Below are 15168 nucleotides of genomic sequence, written 5' to 3'. Positions count from 1 at the left end.
ACCTTATACTTAGTAGGCTAACAAAATATTCGCTAGATAGAAGGCTTAATTTGGGTACATTTCCCTATTTCTCATTTGCTAGGTAGACTAAAGAGGTTTTCTTTTGAAGAACTTCCAATGGAAAATTCATGTTGCCATTTGTAAGCCATAACCAAATTGTTTGTTTATGAGACATAGGCAGGCATCTGACCTACCCCTCTGCCTTCAAACATGACCTTACTTGAGCCATCTCAGAGAGAGGGATACATTTTCTATTCATGACAGTCTTCTTGATTTAGAAATATTTACCAGTTTTGTTAAGAAATCATAATAAAGACTTCTTACTAGATTAGTTCCAGAGCTACCAATTCACCTTAAATACCTCTCTAATGTTTCATATTTAAAACACTTTTACTCCAGAAAGACCAAGGCCTAATGGGGACTGAGTCACAGCAGAAAACCATAACTTCAATTAGCAATTCTTGTATTTCAGGATAAGGGAAAGATGTTTCCTTTTCCATGTTATAGAGGAGATAAGACTAATACCACCTATGAGCAAACTTTGCTCTGATAGGCTGCTAAAACAAAAAAGGAAAATAAGAATCAGTGTATTTTCCCTCAGACATGATTTCAAGGCTTTGTGTGCTAAAGGTGATCTGGCTTGAGAGTCTGGAAGACATTACATGGCCTCTGACTCTGGATTCTTTCAGAGAGAAGGCTCCCTTTCCTGTCTTTCCCATCAAAAATTCCACCTCTTTCAGCTACAACAACTCAGAGTTTCCCAACAACTAGACTCCATGAAAAAGTGTAAGTTGGCTGAGGACTAAAACATTAACAATAATTGATGAGCTCATTTGAGATATCTAGCTACTAGATGCCATCATTCAATACTAGGCAAATATTGAGGACTTCTCCTTTAAATTATAAATTGTAAATTGTGTATTTGGGGGGTAGGGTCCTGGAGAACAACTAAAAATCTCTAGAACAAAAAGCCCAGAAAAGCCTCATATGTTTGAGAGCAGAAATATATTTCCGGCAACTGTCCCAGTGAAGGTTGTCCAGTGGGAACTGCAGATTAACATCTTCTCCATGCATAGGTATTATTTTCATAATCAATAAGCAGTTACCACCAAGGCCTCAAACATAGCAAACCAAGATGTTTACAGAGTCTTTGTCCCCATTTATCTTAAATTAGATGGACACCCTTCTTGGAGGAGTAGGGCAAGGTTGTTTTTGTACACCTCGACCTCAGAGCAGTCTGGCTAAGCTTCTCATAGTCTGTTGAAAAAGAAGGACCCAATGGGTAAAGCAATTTTTTTTTTAAATTAAAATATGCTGAGGTTACTAAATATAAAAAAGCTCCTATATTTTCTTTTTGAGAGTGAAATCAAATGATGATTCAGACAGAGAGACAAGCAAACAGGGTCTAGGGAATGAAAAGTCATGAGATTCCAGTTTAATTCCTGGCTCTACCCAATACTTGCCATGTGACCACCAGCAAGCTACTTCTTCTCAGTGGGTCTCTCAGTTTTTCCATCTCTAAAAGAATACAGTCTCATCCTCATTCTGTAATTTACTCTGTGATTTCCTTGCAAGAAGGAGGAGAAAAGAAAGATATGAGGTATAGCAAAAGGTTAAAGGGCGTACTAAGCCCCTTAGACTTGGACACCAGGAATATATAAGTATTCCTCATTTACAACAAAGTTATCTGATGCAGATAACTCACAAAATAGAGCATTAGCCTGATTTTATACAACCTGAAGTTTATAACAGTTAAGCAACTCAGGTTAAAGGACATCACAAGTTAGATGCTGTTACCTGCTGGAAAAGTATAAATCCACATCCCAGCTCCAACAAACATTTTACTACTCAAGAAAGGAAGCAAACACTATCTGTAAGTCAGATCTCTATGAACTAGACTCATCCTTACTGAGAAGTAAAGGAAGCAGGCAGTGAGTGAAGGTAACAAAGATACCTCACATACAAGGGCCAGATGGACTTGTTCACTAAGCACGTATTCTCAAGTTTCAACTTGTTTTAATGGAGACTACTTTTTCTCTTTAAAAAATTCAAATTTTATAATAGATAAATTAGTGCAATGTGAAATTTTCTTTACCAAATTATACTTTCGCATCATTTTTTTTACTCAAACACAACAATTCCCTGAAGTATAAAATATCTAATAGTTAGTAGTACTTCAATACAATAACAATTGACATCCAAGATCAATTAATGACAAGTTAGCAGCACAGCTCCCTCTATTTGACACGAACACAGCTTAGAATTGAAATCAAGTGACATTTACATCAATACTAATCAGATACATATTAATTATATGCTCTGTTTTATCAAGGGAAGGCTCCATCTTACACACGAATAACTGACAACTTCACTCTGCCACATACCTACATTCTAGAACCTAGCCAGTAAAAACCAAGACACAACTCTTGGCCTGCCATAATATGTAAAGTATTCTTGGGTCCCATCTTCTGTTAAACTTCCTGGGTTGCTTTTATCCTAAAATCAATCTGTAAAATTGGTCCAACAAGAAGAGGCAGAGCCATCATGATTTATTTTTCCTGAGGGGATCATTATCCCACTGAGCATGGGAAGACAAAGAATGTTCTGACGTCAAGGTCTTTGAAGCACTCTGAAATCATTTTCTAGCCCTTCCAAAATAAAGCTCTGTAAAGACGTGTGTGTATGTGCGTGCTGATACACATATATATATATATCAGGTCACAGGCTTAAGGCAGGGCTAGGTACATAGTAAGAACTTGGGGGGAATGTGTTAGCTTATTCTATGAAAGGGCAAATGGAAACTGCTCCTTGGTCTTGGTGATTTTCTATTCTAGAGCAAGAGGAAAGAACCTGCAAGAAAAATAAGTCAAGAGCCACATACATCAGCATAACTATAACTAAAAGTAGCAGATGGTACCTTTCTGTTAGGGGACTGTGTAACTAACTGCTAGCTCATCAAAATGGGGAGCCCCCCAGTGCCCTTGATTTCTAAGCTCTTCCACCTGCAAGCTACCTGAGGAAATTACACATACCTCTTCCTCCAGCTTTACCACCTTGGCCTGGGCGTTGCTCAGGGCCTGGTCTCGGATTTCGATGTGTCGCCTTTGGTCCTCATTAGTAGAACGGGCAGTGGCCAGCTCAGCTTCCAGCTTCTCCTTCTCTCGCTGGCTTTCCTTATCTATCAGGGTGTAAAATACCAACGGTACCATTCTGAAGCTGGCTCAAAACCATACCTGAGCACAACTGTCAATCATACCCATTCCTAAACATTCTAGTGTTCTAACACAAAGCTAAATGAACTATGAAAGAAAGATCTGGTAACTTCCTGTATAAATTAAGAACAATCATTTAACAGTAGTTGTTGTGCAGAAGCAATAAAAAAGTAGATATAACTGTTAGGAAAGTATTACACAAAGGAGAATACATACAAATCAGAAGTATAGGTAGCTTTTCCCCCCAATTTTATATCTTCAAATGGTCTTGTTTTGGCAAAAGAACAATTGATGCACTCCCTCCCAATTTTCCCCATTGTTTCCTCATGAAAATATTAAATCAATATAAAAATTATATATCAGAAAATGTATAAAACCTCAAATCCCATCCTTTACTTATTAACGTTATTTTTTAACTGAGGTTAATCCATAATTTCACTGCATCTACCAATGACCAAGACCACTGTAGTTATTCACCATGCCTTTCTATGTCCCTCCCTTTCTAACTAGGACAGATCTCATACCAGAAACTCAAATGAGCAGTTTTGATTCTCATTGGGAGATAGAGTACTCTTCCTCTTGAGACCTTAATAATTAAGTTTGTAGGTAAACCTTAATGGGGCATTACCACTTTCCTTCCCACTCTGACTTTATATATCTATTCAGATGTACTTTGGAAAGAAATGAACATTTGTTGAACACTTACTGTGTACCAAGTACTGTAGGAACTTAATCCTCAGAACAACAGTATAAGGAGGGTATTATTATTCACTTCTTCATTTTGTATATGAAAAACCTGAGACTCAGAGGACTTGAGTAACTGGCACAAGGTCCCATAGTTGGTAAAATAAATAGTGGAGACCATACTTAAGGCCAAGTTGTTATAAACTCTTTTTACTGTAGCAGACAGCCTTTTCTTAGTGTCCGGTTGTTTTCACCTCTTTACCATGGTTTGAGCACATTCCACAGAGAGGCTTTTCAAGAGGGCTTTCTTGGCTTCTTGCCACAATTTCAGCCAAAATCAAAGTCCAAAGGCAAAAGAAATTAAAGGGCCCCAAGTCATGCCCTCTTCCATGCCTATGAGATGGAGTAGACTTTTCCCTCTTAGAACCACTTATCAGCCTTTCACTCTGCTGTTAATAAAATTTGATCTGCTAAATTATCACATTTCATAAATCAGTAGCAGAGATACTAGGATACCTGAAATACCTACTCCACACAGGGAGGTGTCAGCTAGCAAAAACAAGGAAAGAATCCATACATTTATCTGCTTTGTTTTGTTTGTCACCTTTTCCACCAGTGAACTAGGTTCAGGGTAAACGTGACACCAGAAAAGCAACCTCACAACAATTTACACTAGGTACTGATGACACCAGAAAAACTACATTCTTTCCTTTAAGACATACTGACAAAGGAATAGGAGGTTCAGTGAAACAAGGAAGAAAAAGTCCCAGATCTAAAGCCAGAGCACAACAGAGCAACCCAGAAAGGGAGGGGGATGTTGCAAGTGAAGATCAAACAAACTTGTAAAAGCTGACTAGAAGCTGCATGGAATGACTTGAAAGGGTCATGTGGAGGCCCAACATAGATGGGGCCTGACAAGTCCCACCAAGCACTACTCCAGCTGGGAGTTGTACTGAGGGAGGCTGGGGGTAGGGAACACCAACTAAGGGCATCTGCAAAAGTGGGGGTAGTTCATGTTTCCCCTGAATGAATTCTCCCTATGGACTCAATCCACTGTATAGTTTTTATTGCTGGCTTTATTGTGGCAGTTGGAAAGAATAAGGCATTGTCTAGCTGGGTGGAGTACATTAGGGACCGATAAAGAAGGGATTAATTCATTGTCCCAGTCTTGAGAGTATTTCCATACAAAGGAAATACTATTATAGGGAAGACATAGCTCTGCTCTTCCCAATTCCCTCCAACTCTATAATCAGAATCACTACTTCAGGCCATAGCAGTGGCCCCCTATAGCTACCCTTGCAGTCCACCAAGGTGTAATGATATAATGATACAAGGTATTTTGACTGGAACAGGATAGGTATTGAAAATACTAATCATCAAGCTGCATGCTAATTTTATTTCTACCACAGCCAGTACATGGAGCCTTCAACAACAAATCCCATCCATCACCAGTAAGGGACCCATGGTCACTACAGTCTTTTTCAACTAGCCATGACAAAGGCATGGATTTCAAGGAACTTCTCTGGTTTAATAGAGAAGAAGCCATGTGGATGTGACTAGATGTTGGAGCAAGCAGCCTTCTTGGCCTAGAAAGAAAATAACAAATTCTCACAACTACATGCTTGAACAGGAAAAAATATTCCCTAGAAGACATTCACTCTGCTCTGGCTATTATAGGTTAAACAGAAGTGTGTGACCTTTTCTTATATCTCATGCTCATCGACACATTAATATCTTCTTCTAAAGCTTTCAGACTTACTTTTTGCAAAAAGCTGAGAGATGGTTTTTCTGCTATCTTCTGTTCCCTCATATTCCTTCTCCGCAAGCTGCTTATTGGCAGTCTCCAGACGCTCTGTGGAATTTAGACACACTCAACAGTGCCCCATACACAAACAAACTTCCATGCACATGCTATTGGCCGTTTCCATATTGATCTTGGGAAAAACAAGCCTGCTTCCTCTTGTTACACAAAAATGGATGACAAAGGCCTTGGCCGATTTGCTCAGTGGATAGAGTGTCAGCCTAGCATGTGGAATTCCTGAGCTTGATCTGTGTGCCCGCTCTGGGCACACATGAGAAGTGACCATCTGCTTCTCTTCCCTTCCATTTCCCTCTTCTCTTTTTCTTCCCCTCTTGCAGCCAGTGGCTCGACTGGTCCGAGCATCGACCCCAGGAGCTGAAGATAACTCAGATGGTCTGACTGTGTGGACCTCAGGCACTGAGGATAGCTCAGCTGATTTGAGCATTGGCCCAGTCGAGGGTTACTGGGTGGATCCCGGTTGGGGTGCAGGTGGTAGTCTCTCTATCTCCCCTCCTCTTACTTAAAAAAATGGGGTGCCTGACCAGGCGGTGGCGCAGTGGATAGAGCATCGGACTGAGATGCGGAAGGACCCAGGTTCAAGACCCCCGAGGTCGCCAGCTTGAGCGCGGGCTCATCTGGCTTGAGCAAAAAGCTCACCAGCTTGGACCCAAGGTCACTGGCTCCAGCAAGGAGTTACTCGGTCTGCTGAAGGCCCCCGGTCAAGGCACATATGAGAGAGCAATCAATGAACAACTAAGGTGTCGCAGCAAAAAACTGATGATTGATGCTTCTCATCTCTCTCCATTCCTGTCTGTCTGTCCCTATCTCTCTCTCTCTCTCTGACTCTCTAAAAAATAAAATAAAAAAAAATGGGTGATGTAGACATAAGTTTTCAAATGTGAATCCCCAAAAAATACTAGACCATCGTCGGCCTAGCGTGCGGAGGACCCGGGTTCGATTCCCGGCCAGGGCACACAGGAGAAGCGCCCATTTGCTTCTCCACCCCTCCGCTGCGCTTTCCTCTCTGTCTCTCTCTTCCCCTCCCGCAGCCAAGGCTCCATTGGAGCAAAGATGACCCGGGCGCTGGGGATGGCTCTGTGGCCTCTGCCTCAGGCGCTAGAGTGGCTCTGGTCGCAACATGGCGACACCCAGGATGGGCAGAGCATCGCCCCCTGGTGGGCAGAGCGTCGCCCCTGGTGGGCGTGCCGGGTGGATCCCGGTCGGGCGCATGCGGGAGTCTGTCTGACTGTCTCTCCCTGTTTCCAGCTTCAGAAAAGTGAAAAAAAAAAATACTAGACCATTGCAGGGTAAGAGGAGTTGAGAACTTAATACTTTCACTCTTAACTGACAAAATCTAAGTGCATAATTTAAAATTCTAACACAGGAGTCAACCCCCGAACACATGCCTTTCAGTCGCTTAGGGAAAAAACACTGAAGTTACAAAGTATTTAAAATCATGTAATGTCAAAGTGTGAAGGGGACAACAGGCAGCCTCTAGTTCAGTCCCATTATTTTATAAGATAACCTAAATTCAAAAATAGAAAATAACACCAGCAAGGTTATCAGTTTTGCAGGTGATGAAAGTGGTTATTTCCCACCCTCTTCAATATTATATTGTTAAGGTAAAAATTCAAGGAGGGAGTCTGAGAAACAATGAAGGATATCACTATTTCAAGCTTGCACAGCCAAGAGACCAGCCTCTGCAAAACTTATAAAGGAATAGAGGCTGCAACAATTGTGGGGAAATCCATGTGGGTCCAGGAGTCCCAGTATGGGTACCATCTAATTAACACATCAGCTCATCCCACTTTTGATTCAGCAAGCTTGAGGCCAAGTACTACTGCAGTCATAATGGCCTGGTCTATGCCCTGCAATTTACTAATCTTACTAGTGGGCTGAACAAACCTAAGAGCCCTAATGTGTGCTCCAAAGCCCTTTCCTTCATCATCTCCAACGATGCTTCAGAAGTGACTCCCTCACCTCTCAGATCCCTGTTGAAATCATGCATCCTCCGAATCTCCCCCTCAAGCTTATTTCTCATGGCTTTCTCTAGGGCTTCTCTTTTGGAGGATGACTTCACAAGGTTCTCATATGCCTCCGAGACACGCTGGATTTCTGTCTCCACCTGAAAAGAAAAAAAAGGGGAAAGATAATGGAAATGGGTTGGAGTGCAATGTGAAGATAACTGAAAGCATCCATGCAAATTCTTAATGACAACTTCTCTAAGGACGTTTTAGATGGCCAGGAGGCATAACACAGATAAGAAAGTTTCCCAGAAGGACTTTAAATTCCACCATAAACTCAGCAATTATCTCGCTAGGTCAGGACAGTCCCTCAGGTTAAAAACAAATAGTTTCTGCTTTGAGAAAAGGTGGTAGGAGAGAAAAAAATTTAAGTATAGTTATAACTGACTTTCATATCTGAATAAGAACTTTTTAATTTCAAAAATAATACCGTATATACTATGTAGATAATGTTACAATAGAGCACTCAAAGGGCTTTCATGTTTAATGCAATTCACTCTGATATGTGCCTTCACAAGAATACCTCTCCCCATTCTAGCAGAGAGAAGAATTAAATTGTCTTTTCCAACATGAAATTAGTGGCAGAAGCAAACCACTAAAACCTCTAGGATTCAGACTCATATGCAATAGTTCAGTTCAATTGAACAAATACTTACCAAGAATCAAATATTTACAAAGACTCTTTAAAGCAGTATGGGGTGTATAAATACAAGTGAAGACATTATTACTGCCCTCGAAAGCTTTTGAGCAAATCAAGAATATAGGGAAAGAGATATTGTTAGGTCAAGTAGGAGTAGTCCTATAAAGTACAGGGGAGGAAGAGTTATTCCTGGTTGGGATTGAGGGGAGAGGAGGACAATTTCAGGGAGGAGGTGGCATTTAGAGTCAGATCCTTAAAGCTGGATCATATTTCAATGAGCAGAGGTGAGGGGAAGGGTATTCTATTCTGAGTTTGCAAATGCATTCCCAGAATGACGAGTAGTCCTGTTTGGCTGGACACTGTGGGGTACACAGAGTGAAGTTGATGAGATCTGGCTGCAAAGATAGACTGGAGTCAGATCATAAAAGGCCTTTAATGCCAGGCATTTGGACTTTATCCCATAGTCAGTGGGAAACCAGTTCAGATTTTTGAACAGAAATTCATGATTGGAATTGTGTTTTATGACACTCCTGCAAATCTTGTAAAATGGAAAAAAATAACACAAAACATCAAAGGGAAAGGTTTTTGCCCTGAATCAGCCTGAACAGGAAGAAAATAAGAAATTAAACTACAGAGTTCTTCTAGAACCAGTATAGCTTCATTGCACATATAATAACCATGGAGATATTTGCATATAATTTGTATAAGACAAATAAACCTCATGCACTAGTAATTAATTTTCAATTAAATTTGATTCTTGGAACCATTCTGTATTCCCTCTCAGTTTTCCATTGTCCTCCTTAACAAAGTTCAGGGTGCTTTATGGAGAGAAATATCAGGCCCCCAGTGGGAGACTAGGGGAAAGGTGGGGTTACCAAACAATTCAGATTCCACCTGCCCCAGCTCCAAAATCATGCCTGATGCAGGACTGCTTGCAAATAAATAATGCTTACACCACAGAAAAGAGCAGACTTGAGAGTGTTTTTCTCCTTGCAGATGGCACCAAGATAGCAGCACAGGAGAAAACTGGTTAATGGCATTTAGAGACATGATCTGCAAGGCTTGAACCTGATAAAGCTTCTGAGTAAAATTCAAGTGCTGTGTAGAGAAAATAAACATTCCCATTTGAAAGCACAGCTTAGTGTTGGTCTGCTCTGGGGAGCCTTTAGAGTACAAGCATTTCCAGTTCCACACAGAATGCCACACCTGGAAGGCAGTCCCTCTACTCAAGTTGTCCAGATACTATTTCAAGATCTTGTACCAACCCTTTTCCTACCCACCCCTGTGCAGATACTGTACCTTCTAAAATGGCAAGTTGTACGCCCATTAACAAAACCTTCCAGGAAAAGAAGTTACAGAAGGGCATACCCACTAGTTTGATCTGTGTGATGATAGGGGAAAGGGAGAGAGGATGGTGGTGAGTTTTCACTTATTTTGTCTACTTATACCCCTCATAAACCTTGAGCCTACTTATCTATTCTAGCACCATCTAGTATCTACCTTATTCTCCTCTCTTTCCTTTTCCTCTTCTGTCTCACCTGTGCCTCTCATCCACTGCAGCACTGGGTTGGCCTTAACTTCCCCCAACACTCAAGCTGTGCCAATTACACTCATTTAAGACATTTCCCCTCAACTTGGGAACAAACAACACAAACCCTATTTTGCTCTTCTTCCTGTCACTCGCCCTCCCACTCTGAAAAATTCACCATGGATTTTTTGGCGAAGAGGGCCTACAGAAGATAGGGGTCCATGCTTCAGATACTGCTTCAAAGATGTGGCTGGGCAACACTGAAGAGAGCTTGGGGAAGGGTGTCAACTGTTAAACCTAATCAAGCAAACTGAGCTAGTCTGCTTCTTGTGTGTGAATATGATCCATTTTGTAAACAAATGTGATACGGGGTATAATTAAATGAGTGAAGGGAGAAATTTTTACCTTGAGGGCAAAACTAGGGAGAAACAGTTCTCCAATAACCCCAACACTTCCATTCCTGATTCGGGAACATTGGGGGGAATTATTTTTACTACATAAAAATACTTAGTTGACAGTAAGTCCTCCTTTCTCCTTTAGGACCCAGATTTGGTGTTACAAATTCTGAGTTTCATTCAGGCCCCTGAAATTTCTACTTGTGGGTATATCCTAAGGACAGAGTTGCTGAACAATACCGGGCAACTTCCTCTCCCTCCCTCACCTTCACCCTCATCTCTCTGAACAGTTCACATTGTTGGCAGCTCAACCACATGAGCTCTACCATGACAAAAGCTGCAAGGAGGCTGCCAAGATCATAACCCTATTCACCAACAGTTACTGGAAGCCAAGAGCTAAGGATCCTAGCTTAGGGCACTCAAGAACTAAAGTCCCAGCCACACGAGACGGAAGGGGTCCAGGGAAGAATGGGAACTGGGGACATACATTCCTTTTTCTACTTCCTCAGCCTAGAGCTGTCACCTGTCACCCAGCTGTGGTGCTACGTCCATCCTGCCACCCCCTCCCATACACACACCAAAGAAAGAGAGCAGACGTTGAATTTGAGTTGCAAGGAAGGGCAAAAGCAAAAAGGAGAATAGGGAAGGGGGTGTTGAGAAACAGTTACCATGGAAACTCCCACTTGTGTAAAGTCCTCTAAGCACTTTCTAGAACAAGGCAAGGCAGGATCTAACTGCAGTGGTAAGACTTTTTTAGGAACTATGGTTTTATATTTAGGATTCAAATTCAGTATTAGAGGAAATATAATCAAGACAGAAAGTCTTTACACTGGCAGGTCCTTTACCTACACAGATACCACCAGTGTTCTTGACCTTATGAAGAAGTTTCTCTACCTATTGAAATTCTAAAACAATTAGTTAAGTTTTCTTAAGGCTATGGAATCTGGAAAAGCTGTGTGTGTGTGTGTGTGTGTGACACACACACACACACACACACCATAGGGCCTTACCTTCTGCAGTCTTGCCACCTTCTCATAGCATCCTTCCAACTCCTGCCGCAAGTTCCGGTTCTCATCTGAGAGGATCTCAACCATCTGCTGGGCTCTGGAAACAATGGCAAAAGGGTCTGCTGGCATTGGCTGATAAGAAGCAGAAGACTGCTGAGCCCTAGGCATAGCTGAATAGGCTTCTCCTGGTTGCTGCTGCTGCTGGTGGTGATGATGGTGATGGTGCTGGTGTTGCTGCTGCTGCTGCTGCTGTTGCTGCTGCTGCTGCTGCTGCTGACTCAGGCCCGGCTGGGTGAGACGGTAATGATCACTCTGATGAGCCTGATTAGGAAGGTAATGTTGCTGCGGCCTAGGCAGGTGAGTTGAGTGGTCTCCTTGGTTTGAAACCAATGGATGTTGAGCAGGAGATAATCTAGTGGATGGTGGAGACTGTAGCAAGGACAAGGAGCCCCCAGACGTGAGGGAAGAAGTAGGGCTGTGAGGCTGAGAGTTCCTGGCTGACAACGGCAATGAGATGTCTTGTGTTGGCCTGCAAAACATGGAGGGCATGCTAAGGTTAAGCTCTCTCTGAAGGTACTGGGAAAGAAGGGCACAAGAAAGTGAGATGAGAAAGCTTCCAACACTTCCAAGACAATTGCAACATGATGAGCAGCCGGTGTTAGACTACAGGGTCTCTGCAAAGACGTCCACAATCCTATCCAGGTCTAACCTTCTGTGACTGCCTGGTAGATGTCATCCCATAGAAGACTCAACCAGATGATCTCAAAGGTTGCTTTGTGAAAGTCACACCAAAGTATGCCTGTATACTTGGTGTTCAAGTCAGATTATTTTAAATGAGTCTTCTCAAAGTAATTTTTCAGCTCATTAAAAAAAATACCCTTTCTGACATTCTGTATGTGGTCTAGCACACATAAAGAATCAAATTTTAAAAATATGTTCTACTTGCTTAGAAGTAAATAGTGAACAGCAGTCAAAACCACCTCTCATCTTGTTATCTGCAATTGTTATTATTATTTTTTTTTTCTGAAGCTGGAAACGGGGAGGCAGTCAGACAGACTCCCACATGCGCCCAACCGGGATCCACCCGGCATGCCCACCAGGGGGCAATGCTCTGCCCATCTGGGGCATCGCTCTGTTGTGACCAGAGCCATTCTAGTGCCTGAGGCAGAGGCCACGGAGCCATCTTCAGCGCCCGGGCCATCTTTGCTCCAATGGAGCCTCGCTGCGGGAGGGGAAGAGAGAGACAGAGAGGAAGGAGAGGGGGAGGGGTGGAGAAGCAGATGGGCGCCTCTCCTGTGTGTCCTGGCCGGGAATTGAACCTGGGACTCCTGCACACCAGGCCGATGCTCTACCACTGAGCCAACCAGCCAGGGCCATGCAATTGTTATTGATAATACACATATTCACAAAAAAAATTACTTGAGGATATCTAGATATTTATTAGAGATACCAAATAACTGTGGTTGATTAAATTATTAATAATTGACTGATGCCTATTAGTAGTAATAATAACATGGCTTGGAAGGAATAATAGGCAACACTATTACACAATTTTTGATGTACTGAATCACAAAATGTAAGGACTGGAAAGGCCTCAATGAAATAATTTAGTCCAACTCTGTCACTTGACAGAGAGAGGAACTGAGGTCCCAAAAGGGTAAGCAGTCTGCCAAATATTACAGAGTGAGTTAGTGGTAATGCCCAGGTAGAGCCCTTTTTTCCCAATTCCGATTTTCAGGCTCTATCCACTACCTTAATATATTAATTTCCGCACACTGATATTCAGATTCCCGACCTATTGTTTACAGAAATTCCAGAAAGAGAACTTTGGTACATTGTTTAATGTAGCACTCCCATTTTTATACTTAATACTGGACTATTACCCTTTAAGAGAAAAATCAGAGTATGTGAATAAGTCATTTCCATGATCACCAGTACTAGAAAGAATACCTGTCAATATACACTAAAGACAAAAAGCTTCTGGAACCTACACCCCAGCCCATGCCCAGTGAACCTCATGTACTCCCACGTCATGTGGATGCTTGTCCTAAAGTTGATATTTCTCAACCCAGGGATGACAGATGGCTAAGAATATGGGATTTAGATTCCAACAGTTTTGAGACCTTTTCTACTGCTTACTATTTGTATAACATGGTTCAAGTTACGTTATCTGCAAGAGCCTGTTTCATTTGTAACACTGCAAATGAATTACAATAATACTGGGCTCTTCTTATTTTGGAGCTCAAAAGGAATTACTAATAGTCTCTTATATGCCTCCCAGTGAGATAGATGGACACTGTTAGTGATTTTACTTATGGGATATCCATTTAATCTTTGCACTAAACTGCATAAAATTCATGGTGGAACTGGGACAACTCACCAGGAGCAATTAACTTGCAACTGGTATTCCAGATGCTAAAGTATATCCTTCCCACAAGACTGCAATTGGCCCTGGCCGGTTGGCTCAGCGGTAGAGCGTCGGCCTAGCGTGCGGAGGACCCGGGTTCGATTCCCGGCCAGGGCACACAGGAGAAGCGCCCATTTGCTTCTCCACCCCTCCGCCGCGCTTTCCTCTCTGTCTCTCTCTTCCCCTCCCGCAGCCAAGGCTCCATTGGAGCAAAGATGGCCCGGGCGCTGGGGATGGCTCTGTGGCCTCTGCCTCAGGCGCTAGAGTGGCTCTGGTCGCAATATGGCGACGCCCAGGATGGGCAGAGCATCGCCCCCTGGTGGGCAGAGCATCGCCCCATGGTGGGCGTGCCGGGTGGATCCCGGTCGGGCGCATGCGGGAGTCTGTCTGACTGTCTCTCCCCATTTCCAGCTTCAGAAAAATGAAAAAAAAAAAAAAAAAAAAAAAAAAAAAGACTGCAATTATTACTTACTGTTCATTTATATATCCCTACAAGAGATCCTCAATAGTAGGGATTTTACACCTACAAAATCATTCCAAACACTCGTCCATGGATGTCCTGAATGTTCACCAGAGCTCTCAAACCTCCTCAAGCCCTAGGTTCTGTCTCTCAGCCCCTTCAATGTCTCTGGCATACCCACATTCTTCCAATTTCATACATACGTCACTATAAACAAGTACTGAACATTGAAAAGGGTATGATGCCTATTTATGGATAGAAGAATTTGCGTCGGTCTCATGATTACAACTGGAAGGTTACTACCTTTACATAATCTTTCTTTCCAAGAGCTCAAGGCATTCATCCAATCAAAAGCTTGGGAGCTATTTACAAACTTATTTAGGGAACAGTCTTTCTCTATTGTCCATACTGTGGATCTTCAGTTTTCTCAATGGCAAAATTTACTACATGATCTTCCTCTTCTTTGAGTAAAACTTATATATGTATACATATATGTGTGTATATGTGTGTGTGTGTGTGTGTACCTGTGTCTGTATCTGTATCACACACACTAGTCCTGGGATTTGTTGGGGCTTTTGGATATCCTGGGTAGAAAAGAGGGGCTTACATTTACATTTCTTGCTTCATGTTCTCAATCCAGTTCTCAATATTTAGGGGGGAAATATGATCATATTAACCTTCATCCTTATTGTCAGAATTTGGAAGCCTAAGTCCTGGAAGTTGTTCTCTTTTAAGACTAAATATCCACTTCTGAATTGGGTTTCCTTCCCGCCCCCCTCCAATTATCTGGGCCCCATTAGCAACCTAGGTTTCTCCTCAAACAGTTGAGCCACTGGTCTCTCTCCAGCCTAGAGACTGAAAGGCCCTTCCATGCTCTGCACAGCTCAGGGCCTCCTGGAGAACTCAGAAAGGAGAAGACCACAAGTCTGTGGGAAAAGGTCTCCAGTGTCAAATAAACCCCGGACTGTAGTGGCCTCAGCCATGATTCTCAGCAGTGACTAAGAGACAAG

General features: G+C 42.4%; 1 protein-coding gene across 3 annotated transcripts in view; it reads right to left on the bottom strand.

The window, feature by feature from the left end:
• AMOT (angiomotin) overlaps positions 1–15168 on the bottom strand; it is a 64936-nt gene that overhangs the window by 24708 nt on the left and 25060 nt on the right. For all 3 annotated transcript variants that reach the window (XM_066249257.1, XM_066249259.1, XM_066249258.1), the window contains 4 exons: positions 11295–11820; positions 7678–7822; positions 5656–5748; positions 3033–3178 (listed from right to left, as the gene is read on the bottom strand). In XM_066249257.1, the coding sequence (XP_066105354.1) occupies positions 3033–3178; positions 5656–5748; positions 7678–7822; positions 11295–11820 (910 nt within the window). The remainder of the gene's footprint in view (positions 1–3032; positions 3179–5655; positions 5749–7677; positions 7823–11294; positions 11821–15168) is intronic.

Source organism: Saccopteryx bilineata, chromosome X (assembly GCF_036850765.1).
Source record: "Saccopteryx bilineata isolate mSacBil1 chromosome X, mSacBil1_pri_phased_curated, whole genome shotgun sequence".
NCBI classification, from domain to species: Eukaryota; Metazoa; Chordata; class Mammalia; order Chiroptera; family Emballonuridae; genus Saccopteryx; species Saccopteryx bilineata.
Note: the sequence above shows the minus strand (reverse complement) of the source record. Positions and strands in the feature narration are given on the sequence as shown.